Source organism: Lacerta agilis, chromosome 15 (assembly GCF_009819535.1).
Source record: "Lacerta agilis isolate rLacAgi1 chromosome 15, rLacAgi1.pri, whole genome shotgun sequence".
NCBI classification, from domain to species: Eukaryota; Metazoa; Chordata; class Lepidosauria; order Squamata; family Lacertidae; genus Lacerta; species Lacerta agilis.
Window position 1 is genome coordinate 30,597,300 of NC_046326.1, and position 24,396 is coordinate 30,621,695.

The 24,396-nt window shown below is 48.7% G+C and overlaps 2 protein-coding genes across 6 annotated transcripts in view; one reads left to right on the forward strand and one right to left on the reverse strand.

The window, feature by feature from the left end:
- LOC117059712 (NADPH--cytochrome P450 reductase) overlaps positions 1 to 2,320 on the forward strand; it is a 53,520-nt gene extending 51,200 nt beyond the window's left edge. For 2 of the 4 annotated variants that reach the window (XM_033171479.1, XM_033171478.1), the window contains exon 16: positions 839 to 983. In XM_033171479.1, coding sequence (XP_033027370.1) covers positions 839 to 983 — 145 coding nt within the window. Of the gene's footprint in view, positions 1 to 838 lie in introns of all 4 variants that reach the window. The other 2 variants (XM_033171480.1, XM_033171481.1) reach the window with 1 other exon arrangement.
- A 1,966-nt stretch (positions 2,321 to 4,286) lies between these two features.
- TMEM120A (transmembrane protein 120A) lies at positions 4,287 to 22,473 on the reverse strand. 2 transcript variants are annotated; one of them, XM_033172009.1, is made up of 12 exons: positions 22,356 to 22,473; positions 18,364 to 18,482; positions 16,686 to 16,814; positions 15,257 to 15,316; positions 13,909 to 14,004; positions 13,151 to 13,240; positions 12,033 to 12,098; positions 10,061 to 10,122; positions 9,167 to 9,259; positions 8,830 to 8,894; positions 6,507 to 6,575; positions 4,287 to 5,390 (listed from the first exon to the last, which is right to left on the reverse strand). In XM_033172009.1, exons 1-12 carry the CDS (start codon positions 22,428 to 22,430, stop codon positions 5,286 to 5,288), a joined length of 1,029 nt encoding a protein of 342 aa, XP_033027900.1. In that variant the 5' UTR covers positions 22,431 to 22,473; the 3' UTR covers positions 4,287 to 5,285. The 2 variants fall into 2 exon arrangements, with proteins under 2 accessions (XP_033027900.1, XP_033027901.1); XM_033172010.1 differs by lacking the exon at positions 15,257 to 15,316.
- Positions 22,474 to 24,396: the final 1,923 nt, after the last annotated feature.

Below are 24,396 nucleotides of genomic sequence, written 5' to 3' on the forward strand. Positions count from 1 at the left end.
TTATGGAGCGAAAAATACGGTAATATTTGAATTGTAGAATTTTAGAGTTGGAAGGGAGCCCAAGGGTCATCTAGTCCAAACCCCTGCAATGCAGAAGAAGAAGAGTTTGGATTTGATATCCCACTTTATCACTACCCGAAGGAGTCTCAAAGCGGCTAACATTTTCCTTTCCCTTCCCCACAACAAACACTCTGTGAGGTGAGTGGGGCTGAGAGACTTCAGAGAAGTGTGACTAGCCCAAGGTCACCCAGCAGCTGCATGTGGAGGAGCGGGGACGCGAACCCGGTTCCCCAGATTACGAGTCTACCGCTCTTAACCACTACACCACACTGGCTCTCAGCTAAAGTATCCAGGACAGATGGCCATCTAACCTCTGCTTAAAAACCTCCAAGGAGAGTCCACAACTTCCTGAGGGAGCCCATTCCACTGTTGAACACCTCTTACTATCAGAAAGTTCTTCCTGATGTTTCAATTGAGGGCTTGCTGTTGTTTGCTCACCAGATTTGGATGCTGTTGTTTGCTCACTCCAGATTTGGAGTCCTCTGCTCATTTTCCAAAAAAACATTTCCCCATGACGCTGCATTAAGTTGCATAAAACTCCTTTCAGTTTGCTTCAGCCCTAACCTGAAGCTGCCCACTGAAATTTCACCCCTCTGTGTGTTCCCCCCCGCCGCCCACCTGCACCCAAAACCTGCCCCTTGAGTCAAATCTGAAGAGACTTCGTGTAGTTCGGTTGTCAAACTAGTGAGAGACCCGGTTGGGTATGGATGCAATAAATAAGGGCTGCACTTGACCTAACGGGACCTCCCCCTCTCTGTGGGGATCTTCCTCTTTGCAGCGACGCCCGGAACATGGCCCGCGACGTGCAAAACGCCTTCTACGAGATCGTGGCTGAATACGGGAAGATGAACCAGCAGCAGGCTGTGGATTACGTCAAGAAGCTGATGACCAAGGGGCGCTACTCCCTGGACGTCTGGAGTTAGGGGGGTGGTGCTTGCTGGGTAGTGGGGGGGGCGGTTCTCAGTGGGGGGCTTCAGGAGGGGCAGGGAAGGGACTCTCTCACTTGGCTGTGCATCCTGCTCCCCCCCTCCCCCGTGGGACTGTGCGCATGTGTGCACACCTGGCTCCCTCCTCACTACCTCCCATTCATTCCATGTTAAGAGTGTGCCGCAGGGCGACTTGGATGGCTTTCCAGGGGGAGGTTAGGCCACCTCAGGCCAGAATCACCAGTCGTGCGCTCTCTTCTCTCTCTCTCTTTCTGGGCAATTGCTGCTGCTGCTCAGAGGACTTGTGGGTGTGCAGTGTGTGTCACCCTCCCTTCTCTACACGTCAAAACTTACTTTCATTTTTTTTGGGAAATGGAACTTCGCTCCTGTCTCCTGTCTGGCGGGTGTCTCTGCATCAGGGGAAGCTGCAAAAGCGGGGCTCGGGTGCTGACCCCCTCCCCTTAACTCCTTGGATGATGCGTACCTTTCAGTTAGCCTGCAGGAAACGACCAGGCTCTTCTCTCCCCACCCACCCCTTTCCCAAGCTGCCGTGAAGGGTGCTCCTGCCACAGCCAGAGATGGCATTGCTTTGGGTTTTAGTGACCAAGTGACCTGTGCTGTTGGGGGTCCCCAGTAGAATAACAGGATGGGGGTCAAGTGGAGAGCAAAATGACGTATTTAAGAAGCCAGCAGTGTTAGCGGAGCGGGGCTCTCTTCTTCCCCCCCCCAAAATCACTTCTTACTGTGCCTAGAACAAGCTTGGAGACCTTATACCATCTGTGTGAAATTGGATCAAACGCGGGAGGTGTGCATTTGGGTTGGCGGCTGGGGCTGCATGCTGGCATGTCTCAGGCTCACCTGCGTCCCCTCCTGTTACAGCCTCATTGGATGAAACTCTCCCCCTCTCTGCTGTGCCAGCAGACAGCCGTGGAGGGTGGCAGTGGATCAGGGTGACACAGTTCAGTCTGGGCTGGAGGACAGTACCTGGCTGTCCAGTCCTCTTTCATTGGCACTTAATTTCCCCCCCCACACACACACACAGTGGGGAAGCCCATTCCGGACATGGCGGCCCCCTCCGGCCAGTTCCTAGGCCCGCCTGTCATTTCCCCCTTGCTGAGACCAATGGGGTGCTGCCCCTGGCAAGAGAAATGTGTGTGCTGTGGCCAAGCCCAGCCATGGCGCGGCTCGCCTCCCCAGCCATGCAACTTGAAGCTGCCAGTGTGTGCCCAAGGATGTACGTTTGGATTGGGTGCTGGGGCGAGCAGCTTGTCCACTGAATGTACATAACTGTAAGGAGACTTTGCTCTTGGAATAAAATATGGCCTGGTTCTTTTGCTCTGCCTCCTTCTTAAGTCTTGTGTGGGGCGGGGGCTTGAGCTGAAGCTGGAATTGGAGTGATGCTCCCAACCTTACCTTCCATGGATGCACCAAACCATTCATTGATACATTATCAAGGCACTTGTAGTGGGCAGCCACACACTTGTCAATGCTGCTAATCTTTACAGACCACTATTTGGAGAGAGCTGAGGTCCACTTGGAGTCCACAGCGTGGTCTGTGAATTTGGGGTTGGAGATGGGAGGCAGCACAGCCAATGCGCTATTTCTTACGCTGGGTTACCATTCGAATTGTAAGGAAGGAATCACAGAATTGTAAGAGTTACAGGTAGGTAGCCGTGTTGGTCTGCCATAGTCAAAACAAAATATAAAATAAAAAAATCCTTCCAGGTTGGTCTCTAAGGTGCTACTGGAAGGATTTTTTGATTTTATATTTAGAACTGTAAGAGTTGGAAGGGACCCTGAGGACCATTCTAGTCCAACCCTCTGCAATGCAGAAATATGCAGCTGTCCCATATGGGGCTTGAACTTGCAAACTTGACACCATGCTCTAACCAGCTCAGCTATCGTGTGCTTAGGAAGCCACAAAGCCAGACAGAATCTGGCACGGTGCATTACAACGGCTACAGCAGACAGAGGGGGGAAATCCTGAACAGGTCTGCAAGGATCTTCAACTTTCAAGTGGTCGGGGTGTGAAGTGTGGGAACCACTGTTACTGTCATGGTGAGGGGAAGAGGGGGTGGTGGTCTGCTTCTCCTTTTCAAAGCCCCCTAAGCTCATAGGGGCTAACCAAGCATCTTTTGGCATCCGCATAAGAGACTGCTGGTTCAGGTCATCAGAAACCTACTTCCTCCAGCAGTGGAGATGCTTCACAGCCGTTGCTTGCCCTCATCCTCCATGCATTTGTCGATAACGTTTGAAAGCCATTCACATTGCTGGCCGTCATTACTTCATCAAAAGGCTTGCAGTTTAACAAAGCCCATAAGTGAAGAGCTCATAGGATCAGAACTGTAGACTTGGGAGAGGCCCCCCCCCGGGGGTCAACCCCCTGCAATGCAGTAAACGCAACTCAAGAATCCACGACGGACAGCCATCCTAAGCTCTGTTGAGAAACCTGCAAGGAAGAAGAGTTCACCACCTTCCCAGGTAGCCCATTCCATTCAGTCGGAATCTCCTTGTGATCTCCTTGTACAAAACACTGCATCCCATGTGAAAATCGCACAACCTGAACAACACTTGCTATTTCACATATACTGCTTTCATGGGAGAAGCAAGGATAATGCAGAAATTCAACACAGCCACCTCGGTGGCTGCTTTAGGACTGCAGCACATGGGCGATACCTGCTACCCTGCGAACTGGGGGCATCGCTTCAAAAGAATGAATGGAAGCTGAACTCTGCACTTCCCTCAGGTGTTTGATGCTCTCCCAGAAGCTCCTGCTCAGAGGCGCCTTGGCACTTGCACAAGACTCCTCATTAATTTCAGGAATCTCAGCCCGAGAACTGCATTTGCTTCGGGCAACCTTTTCAAGGGTACAAGCAGAACAGACTAGTAGACTGTGCTGCCCTTCCCACAAATCAGGGTGTTTTTTTAAAAAATGCTTATGCAAGCAAGAGGCATTACCACACTTCAAAGACACATTCCCATCGCAGGAAGGCAGGGAGAGAGGAAAGAGTTCTTTCCAAATGCAAAGGTACGCAAAGGAAGCTATCCTTTTCTCTTGCTGCCCAGATACCTTACTGTAAAAAGCAACCCAATGTCCCATCTCTCTCCTCTCATCACTATGCAATGGCCCAAAATGTGCCTTGCTGTTCAGCTGGAACCATTAATAAGCCAACCGTGCTGGCAACTGCAATGGAGATTGTGCAAAACCCCGACACATCCCTCCTCTCCCCTGCTGGTTGAAAGGCAGAAGAGGCACCAAAGGCATTTACCTTTTTTCCCTTTTATTTCAATGGTCCCCCCCCCTTTTTTTAAATACGACATGCGTACATTCTTTAAGATGACTGTGACACAGACCAGCTCCTCCCAGCTTCCTGAAGACATCAATATGCACACAAATACACAAAAGACACCACAAAGCTTGAACAAGACACTGTCCCCCTACTACACCATCATGTAGCAAATTCAGACCATACTGTTTCTTAATCCCCACTTTCCTGAAAGCCTTTGGAGGCTTGTGAACAATGGCAGCACCGGACCACTTCTCACTGCCGGCCAACCGCCAAGAACCATTCCTGGGTCACAGGAGGGGGGAGGGTTGCTTGTGTGCAAGGCTGGGGCAAGCCTCCCTTCTGCCACCCATGCACCCTGCCCTCAGGATGTAAGAAACTAGACAAGGGTGCAGGATGAGGGTCCCTTCTGAGGATCAGAGCAGCACTCCGATGCAGGAAGTGATGCTCTGTATGGCAAAGGCAAAGACCTCTTGCAAGGCGGTTCAAAATGGGGGCAGGGGATGCCCTGCACAACATCCTCAACTGCTTATACATACCGTGGCCTCAGCTGAACCTGCTTCCTTGTTAAAAGTCTGCTAGAAAAGAGCATGGGGGCTGTTGGCAATCCATCGCCTGCTCTTGTAGGAGGGTTGGGCGCAAGGATACCATAGAGAGTCATGTCCAAGTGGGTCACTCTAGGCCTCCAGCATGCTGCTATGATCCTGGAGAATCTCCTCCCACCGTTGAGAACGAGGTCCTCTCCTTGGTGGAAAAGGGCACAGGAGTTTGCCCATTCACGTGCCGCTTTGTCTGAAGCACTGGTTCAAAGTCAGTGGGCTCTGGGAGAGTTGCGCCCAGTGCTGAGCGGAATTGTCCGTTCAAGACCAGCTGGAGCAGGGCCAGCGCTGCCTCCAGCCAGGCGAAAAACGGCAGAACACCAGATGGCAAGACAGTTTTGTTGGCGGGGGTGAAGGTGGGGGGAGAGGACAAGGGGAGTGGGGTGGGACAGGCCACGCAATCCGCCCTCCCTTTACTCCACCTTGGTCTTGTCCTGGAATTTCTGGTGAACAACACGCAGGGTGGTGAAGAAGTTGCCAGTGAAGAGGACGAAGAAGGGGAGGCCGCACATCAGCACCTGCCGGAGGAATTTAAGACTTGGTGAGACTTTGCACTGCCAGGAGGGTGGGGGGAGATGGCAGGGGGTCACCCCAGCAGTTCTCCCAGACAGCGGGTGGTAGTTCTTGGAGATGAGTGGACATCCAGTCCCCATCCAAAGAAAGAAGCTGTCACAGACCAACACGAAGAATGAATCAATTTATTGTAGCACGATGAATCTCATTTGTTTGAACTTGTTCCAAGAGCCGTTCAAGAGAACCTCCAGTTCCCCCCTCATTTTACATGCTGTTTCCAGAGCTCCAGCAAGTTGTGTACCCACCCCCCTCCTTTTGGATCGAGGTTCCCCACCCCCCCCCACCCCCAGCACCAGTGAAAGCAGGACATTTAGAGAATCCTAGAACTGTAGAGCTGGAAGGGACCTACAGCGGTAATCTAGTTCAACCCTCTAAAATGCAGGAATCACAGCTAAAGTTTAATTTAGCCAAATTGTATTACCATGTACCCCATCATAAAATTATTTCTATCCTGCCTTTTTCCTTGACAGGGATGTAAGGCAGCTTACAGATAAAATAAGAACAGCTAAAGGCATTAAAAAAAAAAAGTTAAAAAACAAAACTTTTAAGATCTACTAAAAGCCATAGACATAATTACAATAAAAACAGCACAGCACCAGCCCATTCATGAAAAGCAATCAGTTCCCAAAAGTCTGTTGGGAGTAAGAAAGTTCTCACTTCCTCATTAAATAATTTGCTAGTTTTCTTTCTGAATAGGATCTCTAAGTTGCACTTGGCCAGCAGAAAAGCCCACGGTTGGTTCACACAGCAGCAACCAGAATCGTGCACCCTGCCCCTCGCACGGAAGAGGGAAAGGACTTATGGGAGCTGGTGTTGTAAATGACGGCTCCAACCAGAGGTTCCCAGCCCCCCAACCCCACCCCGAAGCAGCCTTCAAAATGGGGACCGGACCTTGAGATAGAAAAGAGAAGGGCTTTCTGTCCTTGGGAGGGTCGGTGTTGACAACCCTAGCCTAGCTGGGCCCATAGGCTGATGCTGCATATATGGAAGCTTCCTCTGAACGTTTCACAGAGTTAAAACGGAAGAGGGAAAAGTAGCTCTCTGCCCCAAGGAGCTCTTACCTGCCACTCTTTGCATTCTGGGTGCCTGGCCAGTTGGAAGAGGGTGAGGGCATTGTAAAGCTGCCAGAACTAGAGTCGTCGGGGGGGGGGGGGGGGAGAGAAGGGAGCACAGACATTGATTTTATTTGCAACATGTTACACAAGCCGGTGTGGACCAGTGGTTACGAGTGCTGGACTTTAGGGATGGGGAGACCAGGGTTCAAATCCCAACTCGGTCACAAAGCTCACTGGGTGGCTTTGGGCCAGTCGCTGCCTCTCTCAGCCTAACCTACCTCACAGGGTTGTTGTGAGGATGAAATGGAGAAGGAGGAGACCCATGTGCAACACCACCTTAAGCTCCTTCGGGGACGGGGGAAGGTGGGTGTAAATGTAAGTAAGTAAATAAATAAATAATACCCCAGTTTCGGCGCCACGTGAAAGTGACAGGTGGTTGTTGGTGGAAGGCAGATGGAAGTGAGAGGCAGGGGATTGAAGATCTCCCAGGGTGAGAGATGGGGGAAAGGAAAGGGGAGATATGGGTCGCTTTCTTTGAGAGCAGATTCTGTATTTGTGTGCTGCCTTTGCAGCTGAGATACCGTGTTGCTGGTTTTCTCACCTTTTTTATGCCGTTAGGAGAATCTGCACTGCACTATGCACTCCTTATAATGGCTTTTTATTTTTTTTATATTGCATCAATATGACATTATGTGATTTGCAGCATACGTTGTAAAAACGCCCTGTGGTCTTCTGACGAAGGGCGGCCTATAAATTTAATTAATAAGAACAAAGCCAATCTTCTTCGCCTCCCCACCCACCCACCCACCCCACCCCCCATGCAAAGGCAGCATAGGAGCATCTCAGTGTTCAGGGGGTCTCGACTTCCAGGACCACAAACCACAAAACTACAGCCACAGCTTGTGATTAGAGAAACACACACTCCTTGCAGGCTGCAAGCTGAGTGCTTTCCTCAAACCTTTCCCCCCCAAAAACCTTCTCTTCCTCTACAAAGCCCAGTGCAAACTGGTGTGTATGACTGGAGGACAGTGACTGAATGAATCCCAAATCTACCCTTCAGATTACTATTTATATGTCCTTTTTGTTCCACCTAGTGGCCCAAAAAAGCAGGATCATTGTTTTTCCTCACCGCTGAGGGAGGGCTGTAGCTTAGTGGCAGACCTACTGCTTCAATCCCCATGTAGGGCTGGGGGGAAACTCCTGCCCCAAACCCTGGAGACCCACTGCTAGCCAGTGTTGACAAGCCTGGGCAGGCTGAACCAATGGTCTGACTCTGTAAATGACAGGTACCTCTGTACAGTATAGTTGTTGTTTTTTTAAAGGCAAAAGCAGGTCTCTGCCCCAAGGACCCCTCTCCTAAAGGAACAATGCATCTGCCCAGTTTTTAGGATCCACAGGCTGTTGTTCATTGAAAAGTTTGTATGCGGTGCCCAAGCAGACCCAAGCTCTGCCAGCGTCTTTCTCCAGCCCAATGGGAGACAAGGGTCCTCTCCAAACCTCCTAATCGGCAGTGCTATCCTCTGTCAGGCTTCAGGGAAATCAGCTCCCTCGCACGGGGCAGCCCAGAATCAGAGAGACGATAAGAGTTCTTACCAAACCTTATTCAGTAATTCACAAAGGACAACGAAGGAATGCAGCCTGCCTAAAAATGGAGTTGCTCCAACTGAGCTCCTCCCTTCCTAGCAACAACACTTCCCCTTACAGTGGCTGGCAGGGGCTAATTGTATCTGAGTCATTCGCTCTTCAACTTCCAATGCACACTGAGTTCTGGGAGAAGGGTGTGTGTGTGTGTCAGAAATTCTCTCCAGTGATAACGTGTCAGCTGGCTGCTCTCTCTCTGTCTCCCCCTTCTCTTCTCCCAACACCCCCCAACTCTTCTGTTCACCTGTCTCTGGGCTGTGACCTTCCTCAAACCACTGCTGTAATTCAATACAGTCGTACCCCGACTCCCCAACGCCTTGGGAGTTGAACGTTCTGGCTCCCGAACGATTGAAAACCGAAAGCGAGTGTTCCGGTTTTTTAACATTCTTTTGGAAGCCGAACATCTGACGGGGCTTCCGCAGCTTCCGACTGGCTGCAGGAGCTTCCTGCAACCAATCAGAAGCCGCACTTTGGTTTCCGAATGTTTCGGAAGTCGTACAGACTTTCAGAATGGATTGTGTTCGACTTCTGAGGTACCACTGTACTGCCTTCCTCTTCTCTGGGAAGTTCAGGAGGAGGGGGGGGGGCGGCCTCCAGCATTCCTCCTCAGTCTCGTCTCCCTCAGTCCAGTCCCTGACACCCCACCGTTCCTAGATGCCCTCCCCCCAAAATGCCATGGCACACTTACCTGGCCAAAGAAAAGGAATGGGAGCAGGAAGGTGAGGCCTCTCCACATCCAGGACTGGAAGCCCTCTGCAGGTGGCGGGACAGAAAAAAAGATACGTTGCAGAGGAGTGAAACTAGCTGCGTCTCTTGCACTACACCTTGGGCAGGAGTCTTAAGCAGTGGCGACGATCTCACAGCTGGACTGCAACTCCCAGGCAGCAGTGGCGATGGGGAATGCAGAGTCCAACAGCTTGAAGGGTCACAATCTTGCCTCTCCTAAGCTTGGGCTTCTCCTAAGCCTGGAGAGGCTTGCCTCCTCAGCAAGAGGAGAGGCGGCCAAAGCAAGAGATGCCACTTACCCACCGTGAGGTCCATGGTGTGCCGCTCACCCAGGGCTCTCAGCCGGTACAGGCAACCGCTCTGGTAATAATACTGGAGGAACTGGACAAAGCCTGTCAGAAGGAGTTGGTGAGAAAGGTCATTGTTGGGGGCAGCTTGGAAGGCCAATTCCAAAAACTGGCTTCACAGGCGTTGCAAAGGCTTTCAGAGCATCAGAGGTTAAAAATATTTTTCAAGAGGGTCCTGGGAATTTGAGCTGTGTTTTTTTAAACAGACCTTTTTGCTTGCTAAGAAATGGGACAAAAGTTTGAACCATAAAGAGGCAGTGCGGTTTAGTGGTTAGTGTTGAACTAGGGCCTAGGAAAGACCAGGGTTCAAATCGCCACTCAGCTGTGAAGCTCACTAGGTGCAACCTTGGGCTGGTCTCAGCCTCTCAGCCTAACCTACTGGTATTTTACAGGTAGAGAGATGTGTGTAGAAACCAGTCGAATGTAGGAAGGTAAAATTTACATCATCTGCTCCGCTCAGTTGTCTCTGACCCTGCCCACGGCTGTCAGGTGGCCCTCCGAAGACTGCCTAGAAAGGAGTTTGGCCCACCAGGGCTATAAAAGGCTTCCTCACACCTGCCTTCCCATTCCATCCAACAAACCCCTTTCTTTCTCAACAAGGAAATCTGGAAGTTTTGCTAGTCTCACCCGGACAATTCTGCTTGCAAGCTCATGTTGTGGAACCGGAGGCCTGTATCCTATTCAAAAATGGAACTACTGAAATTAGCACTACTGAAATTACTAGTTCACGTAGCCCACTTATGAAAATGTGCTTGGCTAATCGAGCAAGTTGCCCCACCCACACGGTTCTGAGGTTCAAGGGTGCTCAGCTGAACTTCCTGCTTCCTTGTGGGCAGCTTCACTTACTTTGATACATGGAGAAGGTGAGAAACTGATTTCTGAACTTCTGGTACATGAGACCGTCTGGCCTGCAAGGGAAAGTGGGATCAGGTGAAATGGGGGGGGGGGGTGGGGGACAGAGAAAAGGAAAAGTATGCTCATTTAGAAATGTATAACCCGTTCTCCTAGCACAGGGTGGGGACCTTCCACCCCAAACTGTGACAGCCTGCTTCAGTTGTGGAGCAGGTATTCATTTCATACAATTTATATAACACTTTGAGGGGGTTTTTGTTTGTTTGTTTTTATCCTTTTTTTGAAAATCACTTTGTGGTTTTCTTTAACAATCGTACTCATAGAACCGTAGAGTTGGAAGGAACACTGTGAGGCCCGCAGAGGCCCTCAGCGCGCCAAGACCAGGTCTTCTCGGAGTCAGGTTGCTTGGGAATGCAGCCCAAAGTGGGTGGAAAACTCCATCTAAGGCCTCAACTCCGTTGAAGGGGGTTGGACGAGATTACCCTGTGCGTTCCTTCTAACTCTGCAGTTCTCTGAGTCTATGATTGTTAAAGAAAACCATAGAGTGATTTTCAAAAAAAGGAATAAAAGCAATCCGTAAAAAAACAGCTATGCAAAACATTCAAATAAGAATTAAAATCAGTGATAAGCTAAAAAAAAAACCCAACCCAGATTAAAACACATGTAAAGATTCTACATATCTTGACAGGCTTGCCTGAACATAAATGTTTTTAGCAGACACCAAAAAAGAGCACAGGGAAGGTGCCTGACTGGTGTCAACAGGCAGGGAGTTCCAAAGTGTGGGAGCTGATGCACGGAGAGTTCAATCCTACCTGGTTGCTATCTCCCCACCCGTCCCGCAGGCAATTTTGTCAACTTTGACAGGTGGGCGGCACCACACACCTTTCATCTGATGTCCTAACACCAGAAAATTGGCAGGTGGGGCGGTCCTACCCACTTGTAAAAATTGGCTGGTGGGGTGTGATTCAGATAAAGTTCTGGCCTGCTGGGCCAAAATTGCTCCCTGACTCCATTTAATAGCAATGCTTGCAGCAAAACAAGCCAACAGGAAAATGAAGAATGAGCACAGCAAATGAAAGCTTCAAAGAAGGTTCAAGAGAGCTTCCTCCAACAATGCTGGGGTAGGCAAACTTCCTACGTGCATATGTTTAACCTACGGAACTCACTGAAGCAGGATATGATCATTTCTACCACCAGTGATGGCTTTAACTAGGGGAGCGCACAGAGCTGTACAGTGTAACCATACCTTCACAGAGACACACAGTCTTGAAATATACAGCACAAACCTACGGTACATTTTCTCAGCACAGGGGAAAATTTGTAGCTGAGCCATATATCTTGTGCTTTGCATATAATAAGGTCCCAGGTTCAATCACCGCAATCTCCATGGGTCCGACTCTGTAAAAGTTGGGTTCCTATGCTATTACTTATTTATTGGGAAAATTCCTACGCTACTTAATGTCATGGTCTCTAAGCAGCATGCCACGAGGTTACAGAAACCTTGCAGAAGATGAAGTCGGTCAACTACAAAAATCAGAAAATGTATATTTAAAATGACTACTGAAATAAAAAAAGAAAGTCTTGAGAACCTGTGTGATGTGGTGGTTAGTGTGTTGGACCAGGGTTCAAATCCCTGCTTAGCCGCGAAGCTCACTAGTTGTGACCTTGGGCCAGTCACTACCTCTCAGCCTAACCCACCTCACAGAGTTGTTGTGAGGATTAACTGAGTAGGGGCAAATGATGCATGCCAACCTGAGTTCTTTGGAGGAACAGGTGGAATATTAGTGCAACAAATAAAATGAAGGGGGCCAGCCAGCCAAGGGGGAGTTCTGCAGAGTTAGGCCCCCAATACTGAACGCAGAAATCCAGGTGAATGTGAGCTGGGGCTCTGAGCCACAGGGGAACACTGACGGCCACCAGGACATCATGTAATGGCAACAGAGGGGATGCTTAGCTGAGGACTCACCAAGTCAGCATGACGCCGGAGAGGAAGGTAGAGATGTAGTGATGGAAAACCCACCAGCCTTTAATTCTGGGGAAACACAAGGGATGTGGGGGGGGGGGGAGAGAGAGAAGGGAATTTTTGTTAGAGAGCATTAACTTTTAAGCCCTGCAGCTCAGCACACTTGCTTGGGAGTTCCTCCTCAAGATGATGAGGGAACATCAAAAGGCAGTTGCAACATGGCTCCAAGGAAGGCCATCAAGCCGCTAGATAACAACAGCCAGTGGCAACCTGCAACGCCTTGGCTCAGAGGTGACCAAGAAGGTGCCTGTGGGCCCCAGACTCTCAGCTTTCTTTTTCTTTTCTTTTTTAAAGGAAGTCTCTAGGCCTTGTAGGAAAAGTTAAGGGGCAAAAACGTGCAGGTGCTGTTCTAAGCAATGTCTTTGAAATGTCAGCTTGCCCGAATATGCCTATCAGTGTGAGTCACAAAGGGTCCTAGAGGAGATAGGCAAACAGCCAGGCTGTTAACCTTTATATTAATGCTAGCAGCCTGGCATTGTTTGCGCATGCTAAGTGACAAAAAGAAAAAAGAAAAAAAAAGTGCCGTTTTGAAATCAGTGGTTAAACTCAGTGCAGTTTTGAAAGCTTCAGTCTGCTATCTTGATTCAAAATGGCATCCAATCATGGATTGCTCCTTGATCTCAGGAACTATCATGATGAATGGGCTTAAGATCTCTTAAGAGGTGTCCAAATGCATAGTGAAGAAGCAACTATCCAACATATACAGCTGTACAAGGAGAGGCCATGGAAAAGATCCCAGGCTCCATCTTGTAGCCCTTCTAGTTAGGGGTCAGACGGAAGGTCTAGGAATGGCTTCTGCCTGCGCAGAATCCAGGAGCAATGCTGCCAATCAGAGCAGGCACAGCTGCGCCAGATGGACCACTGGCAGCTTCTTATCCTACCACCGTCTCTGTAAGCAGAAGAGTCCCTAGTTCCGCTCCCGGCACTGCCGGTTAAGGTTGATCTCAAGAAGCAAGACTTGGAGAAAGTCTTGGAAAGCTCAGCCGGTCAAAGGACACCGCCCTGGCTCATCATCTTATCACCTCTGCCTCCAGAGCTTTCAGTGGGTCTGGACAACTTACTTGGATCCATTGTTGATCAGGATGCTCTCGCGGATGGTGAGGGTGCAGTAGTACCAGACCAGGAGGAAATTGAATACAGCATCCGTCACCCTGCGCCAAGTGGTGAAAGAGGGAAAGGGTTACTGTGCATGGTGGAAAAGAAGGGGTTCATAATGGTCTTCCTTCTTTCGCCTGCAAGGCACCCCGCAACCTTTAACAACCTCGGGTTGTTACAGCCAGTCCATCAGACAGTCCTCGGTGGAGAGATGGGCAGCTCCCTCCGACGGCTCTGCTGTGACAGGCTGGCCCTATCAGGCCTCTTCTCCCCTCAACTGGTGCCTGGGGGCAGCCAGCCCATCAGGCTGCGTCAGTGGGAGAGATGGGCAGTAGCAGGATTCGCTCCATCAGCTTTGCCGAAAGACCAGCTCCATCAGGCACTTCCCAACCCTAAACGGCGCTGGCTGGTTTTTATGAGAACTCCTCTCTAAGAATGGGTTCCTCAGCTTGATTTCTGCCCCCCGCCTTCTCTCCCTCCCTGTTTTTCCTTGTGTGGTGGTGGTGTTTCCAGGTTGTAAGCCTGCAAGCAGGGACTGTCCTGTTTATAACTGATTGTACATAAGGCTCTCCGGAAGCCTTTGGGGCCAAAGAGCAAGGTGCAAATGCTCTAAGGAAGAAAGAAAAACCGCTGCTTCAGAGGGATGTCATTCAAGCGAGCAGGGATATGAATGATGGCTCACTTTTAGCAGTGCGGTCCCAATCCAAGGCTGCCGCAGACTCACCTGGAGTTAAGCAGGAACCGGCAGGTGAAGGAGATTATGAGCAGGATGATGGTGAGGTACAGCTTGAACTTCTCATACTCATCCTTGTACCTGAACCTAGAACAGAGAGGCAGAGCAGTGAATGGACTTGGCCCAGCATCCAGCTTCTGGGGCTCAGCCTAAGCTTTTCTTTGTGGCTTGGGACCCAGGCTTGGCCAACCCCCAAACGAACCTGCCTAGGCATTAAGATCATGGAAGATGCCTTTCTCCAGGTACACTGAGGAATGCAGTTACTGGGTTAATTCTCCATGAGTCAGCAGAGATGCTTCACTCCCCACAATGCACCTGCAGGCATCCTGTGACTGTTATCTGTGTTATTGGGCAGATCTGGAAAATAACTTTGTGTATAAAAGGGCTAAGGTTATAGCAAACTGTCTGGGCTGTGGTAGGAGATTTCAGGAATTGCAAGAATTGTTGAAGGCCACCTGTTGCAACTGCAGATTCGAGTGAAAGAGAGCATCTGAATAAGCTGGAAAATTGCCAGGCTTCAAAACTCAGTGAACTCTATCAGTTGAAGGACTTTGCATGCAACTGAATTCAGGACTTGGCTGTGGGCAAATAATGAGATCCATCTACGTTCATGAAGCCTGGAAAAATTCTGCATACAAGAACACACAATATTTCTGAAAACGTGTGCTTTTTCAAAAGGACATTTCTCCATGTGTCTCATCAATCACCATCTCACTTTCTCTTCTCTAATTTTGTGGAAAGGTGCTCTTGATTTAATCACCGAGTTATGTTGATTGATTAATCAGCTAAACATTGCAGATATTATATTAATGAAGCTTCTAGTCCTCATGGTGGCAAAACACACTGGAATGCAGGTGAGCAAGGCCTGTTGAAATCTTAAAATCTTGAATAATGGATGACTAAGATTTTCAGTGATGGTGGGTTTCAATGTGTGTGCCCCTCTGATAAGTAGCAAAACCCTAAGTTATGCAAAATAGTAACATATGACAGAAGTATGCAAAATGAAAAATCATGTAAGCATTTGCTTATTTGCATAATTTAGCTTCTGCTGGTGCAGAATTCTAGCTGACCATCCCATCTCTCTGCCCCCCCCCCACTCGTGTCTCCAAATTCTCCTTCAGCTACAAACATTTCCTGACTGCAAGCATTCTGCAATTCCATCCAACTGTAAGGTGGAATAAAGGAAGCAGCACTGGATAATGAGCATGGCACCAAGCATTCCAAGAACCTCAGCCTTCAGCAAAACAAACAAACCCGCCCCAAAAACAAGTTCATAGTCCATATGAGTGCAAACCACAAGGCAAGCAATGAAGCAAAGCATTAGGAGATCAGCATTTACTTTGCCTGCTTGCTGAGCAGAGTGACATTCACGTTCCCCAGCACGAGACTCAGGTACAACCTGGATCACAACAGAAAGAGGAGATATTAAATACACCTCTGCAACACGTCCCCAAGCCAAACTGCTCCCACACACCAAGTGCGCTCAACATCTAAGACTGCAGGGCAGTCTGCTGTGTTGCACGAGAGTCATGAAAAATGAAAGTCGTAAGAGCTTAAGAAAAGCAATGCTGGATCAGGCCAGTGGCCCATCTAGCCCAGCATTTTGTTCTCAGTGGCCAACCAAATGCCTGCAGGAAACCCGCAAGCAGGATACAAGCACAAGAGAACTCTCCCCCCTCCTGTGGTTTCCAGCAACTGGTCTTCAGAAGCATTACCGCCTCTGACTGTGGAGGCAGAGCAGAGCCATTGATAGCCTTCTCCTGCATTAAGTCTCAGGCCAGCTTGTGTTTAGGGCAGGGGTAGGCAACCTAAGGCCCGTGGGCCGGATGTGGCCCAATCGCCTTCTCAATCCGGCCTGCGGACGGTCCTGGAATCAGCATGTTTTTACATGAGTAGAATGTGTCCTTTTATTTAAAATGCATCTTTGGGTTATTTGTGGGGCCTGCCTGAAGTTTTTACATGAGCAGAATGTGTCCTTTTATTAAAAATGCATCTCTGGGTTATTTGTGGGGCATAGGAATCCGTTCATATATATTTTTCAAAATATAGTCTGGCCCACCACATGGTCTAAGGGACGGTGGACCGGCCCACAGCTGAAAAAGGTTGCTGACCCCTGGTTTAGGGTATGAAATGTTAAGCTATGAAAACAGTAAAAAGCATAATTGTAAAGGTGTGTGTGCTCATTACAAACACTGGATAATTAGGACAGGACTGAGGGATTTGGAGGCCCTCCAGATTTGGGACTCCCATTGTCCCCAACCACTCGCCGAGGCTGATGGGAACTGTAGTCCAAAAGCACCTGAAGGGTTCCCCACCCCATGATGTAGGACCACACTAGGAGGAACATCTTCCTGTTCTCTTGACAGCAGTTAGCTGCAAATGGCTAAAATGGAGCCTCTCTTTCTAAAGGAAGTCTCCCTTAGAATGTAAAAAACTCAGAACCAGCCAACCAACCAGGGAGGGCTGCTACTTTCAAGTGAGTTCCCTCAGAGACATCTGGTGGGCCACTTTTTGAGAAAAAGGGTGTTGGCTGGGAGCCATCAGAGTCCCATTAACCTCCCAGCTGCTGGACTTCCAGAGCTAACCTCCGTTCATTGTAAGTACTATTTAACTTGGAAAGAGCAGCTGAGTTTTGCTTCCCCCTCTTCCCTCTCTGTGCCTTTTTTCTTGTGTGCTACAGCTTGATTGTATGCAACCGCTCTGGAAGCGTTCATTGGTCGAACAGCAGAGCTCTGATGCTCTTATAAATAGAGGGTGTGGGCCCTTACCCATTCTTCTTGGGCAAGTAGGCCTCCATTTCAAAGAAGACATCCTGCCGCTCTTTGATCATGCTCTGGAGCTCCTGGAAGGACTCCTTCGGTTCTTCCTCATTGCTGTCGGCAAAAGAGCACTTGCACCTGGGCAAAACAGCACAATAGAAGTCATGCAACCATCCAAAGCACAATGAAACAGCAGCAGAAACACACCACAAACAAACAGCAAAATAATCATCCATCAAATGCCTTGTGCCAAAGACCTCACTGGGGAGAGCGGACAGCCACAACTGAGAAGGCTCTTGCAGTGTAGCTGGAAGCAAAGTAGAAAAAAGGAGAAGAAACACCCCATCTATCAGCCCCTCTAATGTTTATTGTAATAGTTAATTTAGGATTTCGCTGTGGACCAAGAAAGAGGTCCATCTATGTCAGGCATGTCCAAAGTCCGTTTCGGGGGCCTAATCTGGCCCACCAGTCACTTCAATGCAGCCCCCGTGGCATTATATGTCGTGGGGTAAAATCCTAAAAAAAGCTTAACAACTTTGGTTGGCCCTCACACATGTTCACTTCATCAAATCTGGCCCTCCTTGAAAAAAGCTTGAGCACCCCTGATCTAAGTTCATGAAGCCTGGACAATAGTTCTGAAAACATGTGCTTTTTCAAAGGGGTATATCTCCATGTGTCTCATCAATCACCATTGTATAAAAAGCACTTTCCCTTCTCTCACACATGGGATGAAGGCCTCCAGATCTTTGTACTTGCATTAAAACTGTATATATTTTAAATGACACATGGCCTAATTGCTTGGAAAGGTGCTCTTGATTTAATCACCCAGATAACCTAGTTGATTAATTCGCTCTTCTGTTAATGAAAGCTTCCAGCCCTCGTGGTGTTGAAATCTTAAATATTGGATAACAGATGGCTGAGATTTTCAGTGATGGTGGTGGATTTAAGTCCCTGTGTCCCTGTCAAGATGAACTAGAAGGGCAGTTAACTACAATTTCAGTAGCCCAGAAAGGGAAAACCTTGAAAAATCTGCATTTTTCTTTGCAGTGTAAGAACTTATGGACTTTGGCTGTTGTGGAAGAAATAACACATAAATCGCATGTCACTAGAGGGACGGAGGACTCAGAATGTGAGGATTTATTTCTTACGCTTCGGGCTTAGATGCCCAACATTCACCCTCCATGCCAGCTCAGGAAAAATGGATACCTTGATTCTTGCTGGTATACCACTTCTTCCTCTTGAATATTGTTTGCTTGCTTTGTATATGGTGCGACAGAATACTGTAACCTGCTTTTGCACTGTGGGGTTGTTAGCAATGGTCATTTATAAAAAGAATATAATTGCTGCTTGCAATCCTTAACTTGTATGATGAATACCTCCCACACCTTTTTGTTTCATTGGACTATGATCTTGCTTTGTTGAAACTCGTGGCAGTAAACAACTGACGGGTCACCATACCAAACAAATTTGGACTTGTGAGTCAGCATACCCAAAAGGTTGCAAGCTGCAGGACTAGATGACAGTCTCTGCCCACCTGGTTGCTAAACCCACCCCACGTCGCTCAAGCGATGCTTGACTCAGCAACGCTCAGCCGGTCCTGGGGGCTCCGGTAGCCGAGCCACAAATTGACCCACGGTAACCTCCCCCAGGGAAGCAGGCGATGCTGCCGCAGCTGCCCTCGACGTACTTTTTGAGGGCCAGGGAGAGCTCCTTCAGCTGCTTCTTCTGCCGGCTGATGGAGCTGGAAATCCCATCTTGGAGTTTGGTCAGCTCCTCCAGCTTCTGCTTGTACAGCCTGTGAGTCTCCTGGCCAGGAAGGAGAGAAAGGGGGGTGGGGGTGGCGAAAAGGGTGTCAACTGAGGCTGGAGCCTAAAACCTCTTTAAGGGGAAGGGAGGTAAGAACATGTTTCATTATTACATCACCCTCATTCCAATGTATTTTACCATTTATTGCATTTACATCCCACCTTTTCCTCCAAGGCACTCAAGGTGGTGTTCACGGTTCTCTGTTCCTCACTTAATCCCCGCAACAACCCTGTGAGGTCGGTTAGGGCTGAGAGGCAGAGACTGGCCTCCCAAGGTCACCCATTGAGCTTCGTGGCTGAGTGGGGACTTGAACCCTGGTCCTGAAACTCTAACCGCTACACCACACAGGCTCTCTCTCTCTTTCTCTCCTCTTGCATGAGTCAGGACCGTTTTATCGTGTTTTTACTGTTCTGCTGGGAGCCACCCAGAGTGTCTGGGGAAACCCAACCAGATGGGCAGGATATTTACTATTATTATTATTACTACTACTACTACCAGTTAACCACTCAGGGCAACACATGCACACACACTTTGACATTGGAGCACCAAACCAAGACTCTCTCAGCCCAATGGTGGGATTCAGAACAGCAAGGGGCCATGTGAGGGTATCAGGCACAGCAGGGGAGCAGGGGCTGCCCAGTGTTGGCCCCTGTGATCAGGAAGCAGTGCAAAGCTTCTGAGTCACCCTGGTATAAAAAGCTGGAGATCAACCACCTGTCCTAGCAGCACCTCCAGCTGAAGCTCTTCTCCCAGTTCCAGCCTCCCTCAAAGGGCATCCCCAAGCTGGGCTTTGAAAGCTGTCATCCTAGGTCGGGATTGGAGAGATAACATTTTAAACCAGCCTTCGACAACCTGGTGCCCTTCAGATTCTTTTTTTACTGCCATGACCAATGGCACAGTTGGAATCCAAAAGGTTGGGGGAGGGGGTGCCTGGTTGGCAAAGGCTGCCTTAAACAGACCAAAAAAAAAAAAAAAGGACAGCGGGCTCATTTGCAATGGGCTTACTCCCAAGAAATTTTTGGCACTGTTTGCAAAGGTGTTCGCTTGATTACCCACTTATAATCTATATACACAGGCTTGCTGCTTTCCCATCCACAGTTGGATGTACAGTTACGTAACACATTTCTTTCTACCCTTTCTGTCTGAAAGTCCCCAAAGGCAACAAAGCATCTACTTGAGAATGGAACAAAATGAAGTTTCTAACCACCTCCTCTTGCACGCAAAGGAAGGGGGAAAGGGAGTTGCCGCAATTGAGCCTCTTGGTCCGAGGAAAGGGGGAGGCATTGCTTAATCTGTTGCATTTCGCAAGAGAGAAGAATAAACTTTCATCTGATGCAAATGTACATCAGAGAGGCAGAGAAACGAACTCTGTCATTATTTAAGTTTCAGTGTGATCATTAGAAAGGTGTGTCCTAATCATTCCAGATTCCAGGGTGATCCAGAGATCACTTGCATCTCTGTGGTGAGCACGCAAAATGACTATAATGCCGCACTCCTCAGTCATTAACTCACAGGGGACACAAAGACGGCCACTAGCCAGATGTCTACAGCGTATAGCTAACCTGACAGTGCTGCCATGAGGTCACGTATGCAAACTAATCAACATCAATTATGGCTTTGATGCTTAGCCAATCAACCAGTTAGCAATCTGGAAATATTTTGATCCGCGAAAGCAGCCTCCCCTGACCTAGTATTGCCCAGATGTTTTAGACTACAACTCCCATCAGTACCAGCTGGATTATCTAAAATGTTTTGTGTTTTTTTTAAGTTGAAGGGTTTTTAAATGAGGTTTTTTTAAACACTACTTGAAGTTTATACGATTATGCATTACATGGAGCAAGTGGATAGAGGAAAGTCGTTCTCCCTGTCATAACACTAGAACTCGTGGACAACCAATGAAACTGAATGTAGGAAGATTCAGGACAGGTTAAAAAAAAAAGTCCTGCTTCACGCAGCACATGGTTAAACGATGGAACTCACTCCCACAGGAGGCAGGGATGGCCACCAACTTGGATGGCTCTAAAAAAAGGATAGGACAAATTATTGGAGAAGACTATCAATGGGTATGCTCTGTCTCCATGGCTGGGGGCAGTAACGCTTCTGAATGCCAGTTGTTGTGCTCACATCCTTCTTGCTGGCTTCCTAGAGAAGGAATTAGAATATCCATTATGCCCTTATGTTCTGAATCGCTGGTGGATAGCCCTAGCTTAGAAACGGATGATCCACTCTTTCGCAAATTTATCTACATCTCCAAAACACACACACACACACACACACAGAAGATGCTATCATGTTGCAATACAGCATTGTTTACAAATTCTGTCCCAGTTCTTGCTGCAGGACATTATTATTATTTTTGGACTGTATAAAACATTTGAGCAGTACACTGTAAGGCAGGATTGTGTGCATGGATTATAAACAACCAAGCTACAAGAGGGCATGGCTACTTCCAAGGGTCCCAAGAGGGACGGAACTAATTAATTAAGATATGTCTAGCGCAGTCTGCCAATTAAGACCATCATCTTGTTTTTGACAGTGGCCCTCTATTTTCATGAAGGGAAAGGCTTCTAGCCACAACAACCACCATGGTTTACCCCCACAATCTGAGGCAGCCTGCCTCTAAATGCCGGTTGCTGGCAATCACAAGTGGGAAGAGGGCTGCTGTGCTCAGCTCTAGCCTGCAGGCTTCTCAATGGGAAAACTGCTTGGCCAGGATGCTGGATTAGGTGGGCCATTGGCCTGGTCCGGCCGCCAGGCTCTTAGGCTTCTGAAAAGCTTACAAGAACTCTCCCCCCCCCCCAAGCAATTTTGTGTTCAGTCATGCTGCTTCTGATACTAGAAATATGATTTAAACATCAGGACTAGTAGCCACTGATTAAAAGCCCTATTGTTCAACTGTTTTTATTTAATACTGGGGAAGGATACTCTGTATGTGCTCCTTGGTAGCTTCAACCATGTTGCCAGGGTATGCACTGTGCACATGCTCAGAAGCACTCCATCCCACAGAGGGATCAGAATTAGAAAGCACTCTGCACATGCCCAAGGATGTGCTCCTCTTCAAAGTTATGGATGGGCTAGGAAAGCACTCCACACATGCTAAAAAATGTTGCTTACTTTTCACACACAGCAGAGGGAGGAAAGAAAGAAGGGCACTTCTTTCACATTCACGTGCACACATGGATGTGGTAGTTAAGAAGGTTCAGACAAGGACTCGGGAGACCTGCTTGGCCATGAATCTGACTTTGTTTCCCTGGACCAATCTAACACACTTCTTCTGCATACTCTACCTCAGGGTAGATGTGAAGATAAAACGGGTGGGCAAAAGACACGCCACCCCGAACTCATTGGCAGAAAAGCAGAATGCAAACCTAAGCTTGTTTTTTGAAGTCCCAAGTGAGACAAAGGAGATATGCTCAAAGCTGCTTTCCTCTTCACACAAGCCAGACAGGCACTCTATACATGCCCAGAAGCACTCATCACACACAGTCACTCAGCACACCCCCCCAGACACATTTTGCTATAAACACACAGGGGGAGGCATTCTGCACATGCCCAGAGGCACTCAACACACAAAGTCACTCAGCACATCCCCAGATGCACTCTTGCTACACAGAGAGAAAGGGGGGAGGCACTCTGCACATGCCCAAAGGTACCTTCTCTTCACACAAAGAGGTACTCTGCACATGCCCAGAACACCTCTATCTTTTTTATACAGAGCTAGAACCACCACCACCACCCCGCCTAGCAAATGGTCCCCAGTCTCAGGTCCCGCCACCTCACCCAAGCACGAGTGACGTCATGCCCTCCCTATTATGTCACTTCCCGCCACCTTCCTGCCCACCCCTGCCCTGGAAGGTGGGGGGGGTGCGTCACCTGCACGCGCTGGAAGCCGTCCTGTAGTTCCTCCCAGTCCCGCAGGCAGTCGCTGACCGAGGCCCGTCGGCTCATGGCGGCGGCAAGCACAGCGGCGAAAGAAGCCCCTCAGCAGCACTGGGGGGGCCGAAGAATAAGAAGGGGAGGAAGAGTGGCACTTCCGGAAAGCAGCTCCAGCCAATCCGCGGCGGAGCCTCACGTCTCGCCCTGCGTAGGCGCAGCCAATCGATGCCGCCTCTAGGCAGTAGGGGGCGGGACGTATCGAGGGGCAACCGTCGTCGCGAGGGCACGGAGAGGTGAAGGACTGTGGGCGGGGCTTATGGGATTCTGGTGCTTCCTTTTTCCTAGAAGCATAATCGAGGAGAGACATCGCCATGCATCATATTGTATTAGTTCAGGCATACATGATGCAGGTGTACGCATATTTATAGAAAAATAAAATGGTTGTACAGCCTTCACCAGGGAAGGGTATGCAAGCATTGTTGTAAGAATTTTAAGGTGTTTTATTTATATATAATAATTGTTATTAATGTACCAAAACAAATAAGGCCACATGTCTGAAAACCAGCACAGGAAGACAGGCCTCACTCCCAACTGACCAAGTATTTCTTTGTCTCAGGAACAAAGGGGGGGGGTGCCCTCCAGCTACTCAGCAGCCCTCTGCCTGAGTGATAATCTCTGGCATCCTGATATCTGAGTGTCAGACAAAAAGGTGTGATTAACTTGGCTGGGATATAGGGAAATGTAAATATCTTTTGTTTCAATTGATGGGTTTTTGGTGGAGGGCGAGAGGAGACATGGGGGCAGGGTCCAAGATGCTCAGGTGACTGCTACCAGACCCTCCCAATTTGTGATGTAATTCTAATGTATGGAGGGGTGGTCTTGAGCTGGAGGGGGGGAATTTCAAAAAGTGTATATAGGAGCTGGTGTACCTTTGTTCGGGGTCTTTTTGCTTGCAAAGACACCCTGCTGCAGCAGTAATAAAATAAAGGGCAACTGCCTTGCTTTGGGAGATTCTGTATCGTCTCTATTTTATTCATAAGTGCTCTTGAGAGGAGGGGAGCCCTACTAAGGTTCTCCCCCGGGTTCATGGACTCCCTTCTGGGGTTGAACCTAATTTTTATAACAGCGTGAATAGCCATTTCAGGGCTTCTGTTGGAAGATTCGGGAGAGATGAAAGCAAGTCCTTCTTGACACAGTTGCATTGTTAAATTGTGGAACTCCTTCCCGCAGGAGGTAGTGAAGGCCATCAACCTGGATTCATGGGGAAGGATGATGGGAGTCTCAGCTCAAAACACCTGCAAGTTGCCAGGTTGGAAAAGGTTTGTTACATAGAAAAACCTGTCTCCCATTTCTCCACCCACAAAATGAGTTGCCCACTGATAGTTGTAGCTCAGCAGTATCTGGAGGGCCAAAGGCTCTCCACTCCTGCTCTAGCATGAGTATACAGTGGTACCTTGGTTCCCAAACAGAATGCGTTCTCAAAGTCTGTTCGACTTCTGAAACGTTTGAAAACCAAGGCACGGCTTCCGATTGGCGCAGGCACGCCAGAAACAAGCGGAAGCCGCATTGGACATTCGGCTTCTGAAAAATGTTCAAAAACCGGAACACTCACTTCCGGGTTTTAATCATTCTGGAGCCAAAACGTACGAGTACCAAGTCGTTCAGGAATCAGGGTACGACTGTATAACTTCCATCATATGCTGACACATCTATTTATTATCCTGGCCCTTGACAACCAAGCTCTCTCTCTCTCTCTCTCTCTGGATACAAGCTTTTCTTCTGAATATATATATTTTTAACTGATTTTCAGCCGGAACTAAGTTCTGGCACCTCTCAGGTGGGCTGACTGACATCCAATGCCCTTTTCAAATGTGTTGGATTATTTGGTGTGATATTGCCGTCAGGCATGGGATCGTGCTTTCCCTTGTACCATGGCTGGAGACAGGAAATCTTCAGTGATGGTGGCAGTATCCTGGTTTTGGGATGCTCTCTGTAGAGATACTCTGCTATTGTCTACTTTACTTCCCTTGCTGGCCTA

Coding starts and splice junctions, on each gene's coding strand:
- TMEM120A (XM_033172009.1), bottom strand. CDS start 22,430: ATGAGCCGACGGGCCTCGGTCAGCGACTGCCTGCGGGACTGGGAGGAA. Junction 13,241..13,908: donor CGGTTCCTGCTTAACTCCAG/GTGAGTCTGCGG, acceptor CACTTGGCGCAG/GGTGACGGATGCTGTATTCA. Junction 9,260..10,060: donor CACCTTCTCCATGTATCAAA/GTAAGTGAAGCT, acceptor TCCTTCTGACAG/GCTTTGTCCAGTTCCTCCAG.